Source organism: Vitis vinifera, chromosome 6, assembly GCF_030704535.1.
Source record: "Vitis vinifera cultivar Pinot Noir 40024 chromosome 6, ASM3070453v1".
In the NCBI taxonomy this organism is placed as follows: Eukaryota; Viridiplantae; Streptophyta; class Magnoliopsida; order Vitales; family Vitaceae; genus Vitis; species Vitis vinifera.
The window spans coordinates 7954054-7962862 of NC_081810.1; the positions used below are offsets into that span (position 1 = coordinate 7954054).

Sequence of the window (8809 nt, forward strand, 5' to 3'; positions counted from 1 at the left end):
CAGAATACATGTAAGTTTAATTTAGCTTACTTGAATAGCTAAATCAATTTCAATTAATTTCAATTTACTCGAAACCAATCCACTTTAGTAATTCTTGGACTGATCAAGAATCAATTCAACCGCATGTTTACATTTTTGTTTTATTTCTAAGGAATCAAACGCAAGAAAGTCATTTCTTTTCTTTTTATTTTTAACAAAACCTGGAAAAAAAGTATGGGATGTACCTAATTTTAAGAAATCTCATTTTCCCCCAAATGGAAAAGTTAAAAGGGTGTTGTTACTTGTTATTGAGGAGGAGCTAGTTCGTGATCAGTGAGTGACAGGAAAAAACATAGGGTATCATGATGCTCTTACATGCGATTATTTAAATCAAATTTTATAACTAAAACAATGAAATATTAAATAATAAATTAGTACTAAAAAATTAGGTAGACAAAATTGAAGGTACTGTAATTCATGTAAGGATTCAAAATTCTGGTCTTTTCTACAAAGGTCTCAGAAAACAGAGAATTGCTTTCACCATCACCTTCTTAATGCGACTGGGGCAGAACTTGTCAACACAATTGGAAAACAACTCCAAACAGCATCATGTTTTCTTGATGCCGACCTCTTATCAACTGTTCACGGAGCAAAGCTAACGAAGAGGGAAAAAAAGGTAAACAAATGTACATAAACAGAAACTTTCCCATAAGATTTAGAGGTATTCGGGAGATGATCTTCATCCTATCCTAGCGTCCGATGATCTTGAAATCTAGTTATTCCAACACCTGCTGAGAGCTTATCTATGTGCATGGGGTCGTTGCATGTCATAAAGATCAAGTGGCACTGCTCCAGCACCATACTGAGGACCGGCATCAGGGCCTCCATGAGCCTGAAATTTAGAGCAAACAGAATCAACAGATGTATATTAAAGGTGCCTAACAAAGAGTTGTGTGCTTTCTGAAGCAATTGACATAGGGAAAGCGGCTTAGTTGATTGGGAGGCTGACTGAGAGGATTGCCTAGCTAAGGTGAACAAACAGGACTGAAAGACAAACTCCTAAACATTGACCCAAACCATCTATGAAATCCAACAAAGTAAGAACAAACCCCTAAGGGATCCTACACCAATCCAAAAAGGATCTGAAGGAAAAGGCTTTAAGGGCCTGACCTAAACTCTCTTTTTCTCTGAAAATCCTTTAATTGTGCACACTCCATAAACATCAAAATAAATAAAGAGAGTCATCCTCCAGACTATTCTCCACCTTCTTCTCACTCCCTTATGATGCTACCTAGGAAAACCTCACTAATGGGAATTAGAAACACCCATGACAACCTGAACAAAGCAAGTAAAAGGAGCCAAAGTATACAAGTTTTAGTGCAATGAATTAAGATATAATTCTCTCATTAAAAAAAAAAATAAGATATGATTTGCTGACTCTTCCTTAACCTTGCACAAAAAAATCTATTCACTAAAAGTCAGCCGCTGTTCATTGGTTGACTGATCATCAGAATCTTCTCCCAAGTAGCTTCCCAAGCAGAAAAGCACACCCTCAGAGGGGCCTCCCCAAATATCCAACAAGACGCATGCTATTTCAGCGCACAAAATTCACTAGACAAATTTATTCTGTGGCTAATGCTATGTACAAGAATTTTCACAACATATAGAACCCCATATTATGTTGACTTAGGATATTTTTGTTCTCATAAAATAAGAGTCTGTTTAGAGGTGATTTTGAGAGGACTAGAAATGAGGAGTTTGGCTCTGTTAATAAAAAGAAAAAGGGAAATGAGGAGTTTTCCAAACCTTTAAAAATCACTTTTAAGTGATTCTTGGACAATTACTCGGTATGTAATTCTTCCAAGAATTACTTTTTTGTTCTACAACATATTACCAAAAACACTACCCAAGCACCATTTTTTTTTTGTTTATATCCAAACACCAGGTGATTTTCCTAACTTTTCTAACAGAAGTGCTGTTATAAAAGCACAACTGACTGAAAGAGTTTTAACCAAAATCACTCCTAAATGAGCTCTAAGAAAAAGAATGGCTTCAGAGAAATATATTCTTTAAAAAAAACACAAAACTAGTCTACCTAGAACTTCATTACATGGACAGAAAAATAAATAAAGGAAAACAATAACAGTTTTGGGGAATTCCACGAACATCATGGTCACAATCCCCAGTCTGAAACAGTTCAAAAGTTCCAAAGGTGCGATTCAGTCACCAAACCAGACAACAATACATTCAAACTTTGATCTCTTAATATATATACCAGCAATTAACAACCATTGTTCTTAATAGGAGAAATACTAAGGTCATAATTTCATGGAAGTCAAGTTGACATGGCTAGTGGACTAGAAACACCATAAAACAATCACCAAGAAGATCAGACAATGTTCTAATAATCTGGAGAAGAATATGATAAGATCTGGACACCTCAATGTAGCATCTTCCGATCTAGGATTAGTTGCAACCATTTAAGCATCAGATATAAAGCCTATGAAAAATAGAGTTCCAACTATAGACGAAGGTTCTGTATGCAGATCAAGATTATCATAGGGGGAACATGGATATACATGGCTACACAACTTGGTGATCAAAGGAAGTTGATCCCCAAAAAAGGAGACTATTATTAAAGTACTCCTAATGAGCAGTGGAACAAATAAAATTGCATCCCCTAAAAGATAGCTCTTCTGAAAAGGATAACAGAACAAAGCTGGACATGACAAGAAAAGGAATACGACTCTCTCCCCTTGTATAATTTTTCCTTATAGTACACTCCGTTGTATGATCAAATTGGCAAAAATCTTTGGGTACCAAGCCTTGATGGGAAAGGAGACACTATCTTTTAGTACAATGTGAAGTAGTCTACTCCACAGATTTCAGTGACTAGAACTGAAAATGAAATTTATTTAAAAGAATAGGGCATCAACAAAGGATCTGACAAAACTTTTACACCTTTCTAGATCATTTACTTTTCTTTCAGTGACTGATTGGATCAATGATAACAAGAATGGTTTTGTTTGCACAAACTATTGACAAAAGAAAGTCTAACCATCTAAGACAAGACAAATTGCAGAACAGTTTATTATTTTACGTTCATTACTTATTCATCAGGGAGGATGAACCAAAACTTCACAGTTTGCAACCTATGCACTATTTGATAAAAGTTTAACCAAGGATCCAAATATTGGCATTGAGTGATATATATCACTCTGGATACTTGGCAATATCTATGGAAACATAAAAAAAATATTGATAAAGAAAATTCTTTTAGATGTCAAGTATTTTAAGCTAAAAACAAAAACAATGAAATACAAGCAAGTACTGAATTTTCCGACCATTAAAAAAAAGTACTGAATTTACAACAGGTCCACAAAAAAGTACTGAATTATTATGTAGGGTGTGGTAGTCCGATAAGAGATATCAAAGGAGAGGGCAAGGAAACTAGGAAATAACTTTTAAAAAAAGAAAAATAATAAAAAGGATACATCCCTTTTTATGGTTCAAATATTGCTAAACAAATAAACATTGTGTTTATTTCTCACAAGATCTCATTATTTATAACAATTTATCATCAAAAGTTGAAAAAACAAAAAATCAGAGCTGAAGTTGGAAAAGATAAATGAGAAACAAGATGCAAAAATGGGGAATTTGTTTCTAAAGGGAAGGGATGATTTTCCTTTCTATCATTGAAATATTACTTTATCTCACTATTTATTGCAATATTTTTGCAAAGTTCGGCAAAAATAATAAATATTAAAAAAAATCATTTATTTCATAAAATACATGCAGAAATATATAATAAGCAGACACAAGATCACACACAAGATCCACACATAATCTTTTACTCAGCCAAACGTCCCCTTCAGTCCAGTGTCCATTTCATCCTTAAAAATTCAACCAAATCAACCGCTTCTCTCTGCCACAAACCCTACATGTTTTCATTTTTATATAATTTTTACAGTCTAGAATTTTATTCAATTGAATTTTACAAACCCTAGTTGTCCTAACCCTCCCCATCTTCGTCTTGCTGTTTCTCGTATTTACCTCGTTTTTTGGTAAGTAAATAGGTAAATTTTATAAAAATCAAACAAGGATGCTATACACCAAGGTATATAGGACGTACACAAAGGGTACCAAAAGGCATAACCCTAAAGGGAGAGGACCAACAAAAATAACCACTCCCTCTCTCAACAAGAACACATCCAATCCACAAAATCACCTCATTGATTACTCTCACAAATTGAAGCCACACAATCCAACATGAAGATTCCAGCTGCTTTATCTCTTTGGCTCACAACACTCCAGTGATAGTGGTGACTTCGTCCTTTATATTGTCACAAAACTCACTACCCCATCTGAGAAACAGGCCTACACCTAAGCAGAGAGGGTCCCCGGTTCTCTATTGATTTCAAACTGCACCAATAGCTCACACCAAAATCAAGTGTCCTAATTTGACATGATTAAAATATTTTTCCAGAAAAAGAAAATAAAAACCAAAACAAAACAAAAACCCTAAATAGTCACTCTAACAAAAGGAGTTGCAATTAATCCTATACATAAATTAAACAAAAAAAATCCAACAAACAAAAAGAAGGCAACAGCTACATGAATTATCATCTGCCAACTCTTTATTTTGATATGTGAAGATATACTATGGAAGAATGAGAAGTAACCTAATTTCTAAAGAAAATAAAGAAGAAGACGACGGAAAAACTAAAAAGAGAAGCAACACGTCTACCTCCAACCTTGACATGCAGTGTAAGTATCAAAAGCTCCATTCCACAACATACACAAAACTTGTACTTCCAAAGTATATATTACTAATGAATCAGCTAGCATATTTAGTCATTGTAGTTAAAGTTTTAAGACACTAAAAGGCATTGTTCTAAGATCCAAGGATAATAATTTAATACATATTAGCGTCAACATGATTGAATAACATCGGCATTGCATTGGAAGTCTCAAAATTGAAAAAGAGATTAAAAAGCGTAAATACCTGATGCATGGCATAAGGATCATGATAAAAACTTCCTCCATATCCCATATCAGAATTTCCATAGCTAGCAGCATATGCATGAACAACGGGACCTGAATACAAACAACTCAAAAGTTTAGCAGTTCAGCTTTGATAAAACTCTCAAATTCTGCAGATGTTGAATACAGAAAACAACCTTAGCTATAGAATAACAAACTATTTAAGATGACATACTTGGGTTTGCTGCTGCAGCTGCTGCGGCTGCTGCTCTCGCTCTCTTCTCTGCATTAGCAAGCTCAGCACGTAACTTTTCAACTTCATGAGCCATGGCCATCATATTTTTCCCCATTGCTTCACTTTGCTCAAGGTTATTAGAATGTGTCTTTTTCTCATACTCAATAGCAGCCCTATTCACATGCAAAAGAACAGAACAGTGTGATGACTCAGATTTTTAAAAATAAAGTTGTATAATCTTCCAATGACTAATATAAACCACTGAATGGCTAAAAGACTGCTGATGAGCCGAAGGCAACCAAGAAATTATGCAATTTACAAATATATCAATGCAGATGGATATGGGATTGGGTAATGATGATATATAGACAGTAAACTACATTACACATTGGCACCAAAAGCAAACCCAATCAGTTAGACAATTATAAGTATGAAAATACCTACTGACTACCACCTAACAGAACAAAGAGGGATTATAGATTGGTTCTTCCATGGAGATAAAAACCTAGATTACATTTAATTTTTAAAAGCTCAAACATAAAATGAATGTATTACTAATCTAGTTTCCCTTAACAGTAGGAGGGTATTTGAATGCATGCGCAGATTCTACAATTTCTCAATTTTCATTTTCAAATTCTGAGTGTTTGAATGGCATGGAAAAGGATATTAATGTCTCCATTTTCATAGGATATCAAACATGATCTATGCCCATTACATGGTACTCTTGCCGAAACAGGAAATGTATAAATAGAAAATTTTACCTTCCTCTTTGGAGCTCCTTACGCATGTTCTCGATTCCATCCTTAACCGCTTGCACCTCCTTCAACTCTGAGCGTGAGACGGAGAGATCGGTATTGATCGTCTGCAACTGCGCAGCGAGCTCCTGCCTTGAAGCGCTCAGTTTCTGAACATCAGCCCTAACCTGAGCCAACTCCGCATTAAGAGCATCAATCGAACGGACCTCGGCCTCCATCTTCAGCGAGCGCTCGTAGACCTCCCGCACCTGAGCGTCTCTCTCGGCCTTAACGCTAGCGGCGGCGGCAGATAGGTGACTTATCTCCTGCTGAGCGGCGGCCAGCTCTTGCTTGAGCGCCACGTGTGTCGCGGCCAGCCGTTGATTGTCCCCGAGGAGGGTCTGGATCTCACGGTGCTGGATGACGATGCGCTCATCAATGACGGCCGGGTGGTAGCGCCCTGCGGACACCGGAATTGGGCCGCTGCGGTGGCGGTAGCGATCCTCTTCGATTAGGGCGTGGTGATTGTGATGAGAAGGGTATGGTGCCCTTGTTGATGACACTTCTCGAATTTTCAAGGCATTTGGTGGAGGAAGGTGGTTTCTTCCAGCCATGGCCCTCTCTCTCACTCTCTGAAGAGTGTTTGCTTCTCTTCTCTTCTCTTTGTCTCGGTCCCTCACTCTCGCTTTGCCTGCTGCGACAGTTTCGTGCGTGTGGAAGTTTGCCTGTCAAACTTATATAGTACTTGGCCTACCGACCGCCGATAATAGCAATTTTCTTTAATTATTATTCCTTGTTATGATATGTAACGGGAATTTTTACCAAGGTGCAATTGGTCTAGCCCAACACCACCAGCCTAACCTGACTTCGGCCTTAGATCATGGGGATCAAGATCAAGATTCGGATGATCCAAACTTAACTCCATCTTGATCGAATAATTTTGTAATATTTATAAAATTACATTTTCTTAAAATGTGATGATTTCATGATTTTTTTTATGTAACTCTAACCCTCATTTTTCTTAACCTTGTTTTAGAGGATTATTTGGGATTGAACACATGTTACAAGCGGTTGAGTCATTTTTGCGCTTTGTAGTGCAATTGGTTAAGGTAGGAAGGAATCGGTTAAGGTACATTTTTATATATTATATCTCTTTCAACCAATTGATATGTTATGATGCTAAGCCCTAACCGTCATTTGTTAGTACAATTAATGCATCATGACGGTAAATTGATTGAACTATTATGTGATCTATTAAGTTTTTGTAAGGGTTTTGAGGATTTAGAATTAAAAACATGTCAATATAAGTGTTTAAGAGTATTTTTGTACATGACACTCATCGCATTCAATTGTTAATCCATCTAATTCTCTCACTCAAAGTTCTTACAAGCGTATTTCTTCTAAAACTCATTGTTTTTTCAAACGCACCTTCAAGTCCTTCTAAGCTTCCAATTGTATTAGGAGTTTTACTTGTTATACTAAGATTGAAGGTTTCATCTTAGTGCACATTCATTTCGTGATAAGTGATTTTCAAGCAAGGTAAATTACTTGAAGTATTTGTAAATGTCTACTATAACATTGGAGTCTAGGTATAGACATTATAGTTTTGAGGTTCAAACTTTTAAGTTAATAGAACCCTCATGATATGAGTTTGAAGAAAGTGTATGTAGGCGAATTATTGGACTACTATAAAAGAAAGGGGAATTTATGTAACCATATACCAATGGGCAAAATTTTGCCTTTTGAAAACTTTACTTTTTACTTTTCAAATTCAGTGGATTTTATAGAAAATAAACGACCTTTCATACACTGTAATAGTGATGTTGAGGCCCTTCCAAAAATACCCTCCTATAGTTTGACATCTCTCCTAGTTGGATAAGTTGTTTGGAAAAGCCACATAAGCAAGGTCCAAATCAGTTATCCACTTAAGCCAATGACATGACTCAGTTACATGTCACCGGCCAGCTAGACACTCCACATGGATTGATTTTTTTAAAAATATTTACCCCCAAATGTCTTCTTCTTTCTTCAACCAAACCCTAACACCAAAAACCCATGTTCTTTCTTGTTCGTTCACAGGCACAACCCGTCACAAGGCGAAAGGATCCATAAAAAATATGGTAGGTTCTCAAATCGCGATAACCCATCAACCCCAAACGAACCTCCAAACTTGATCTCTTATTTTGTTTCTCCTCCATCACCATAAGGAAGACAACATCTTCATTTTCCCACCAAACATCAATCTGAAAACAAAAGTCCAAGTGCGAACCCCCTAACAAAGGCCAGGTAGACAAAAAAACTCATTTCCTTATTCTTATTTTAGGACTGACAGTCATTTTTCTCCTGGTTATACTTCCTATTTTGTTTTTACATCGAAGAAGGAAAAAGAAAGCAATTGAGAGAACGAGAGAACGAAGAATAAAAATATTGTAGTTGCATTTGACTTTTAAAGCAAGGGTTTTTCCAGGTGATATATATATATATATATATATATATGTTATTAAATTTTGTAATAACTTCATATTTTGATTTGTCATTTTGATTCTTTAAGATTTGAATAATGTCATAGTTATGTGATTTGTGCAATTTTGTGATTTAAACTTGATTATAATGCATATTTCTACATGTTCAATGTCCATTAATATTGTATCTAAATTTATATTTTAATTTATTTAGGGTTTATTTGAAATGAAATATGGCTTAAATTTTGATAAATGATGGGAAACTGAGATGGTGGTAGGCTATATTGATTTTATTTTAATTTTTGAATTGTTGTGTTTGTGTTGTATGTGGTTGTTGGGAAGAATACGAAAAAGAGAAGAAAAACATGACTATTACATGTGAAGGGAATACAATTTTTAGGAATGTTTAAACAATT

The 8809-nt window shown here is 35.6% G+C and overlaps 1 protein-coding gene across 1 annotated transcript; it reads right to left on the reverse strand.

The window, feature by feature from the left end:
* Window positions 1-424: 424 nt before the first annotated feature.
* Window positions 425-6707, reverse strand: LOC100258756 (protein FLC EXPRESSOR). The gene is made up of 4 exons (XM_002278163.5): window positions 5959-6707; window positions 5198-5370; window positions 4985-5076; window positions 425-871 (listed from the first exon to the last, which is right to left on the reverse strand). The coding sequence occupies exons 1-4, from the start codon at window positions 6543-6545 to the stop codon at window positions 779-781; spliced, it is 945 nt and encodes a 314-aa protein (XP_002278199.2). The 5' UTR covers window positions 6546-6707; the 3' UTR covers window positions 425-778.
* Window positions 6708-8809: the final 2102 nt, after the last annotated feature.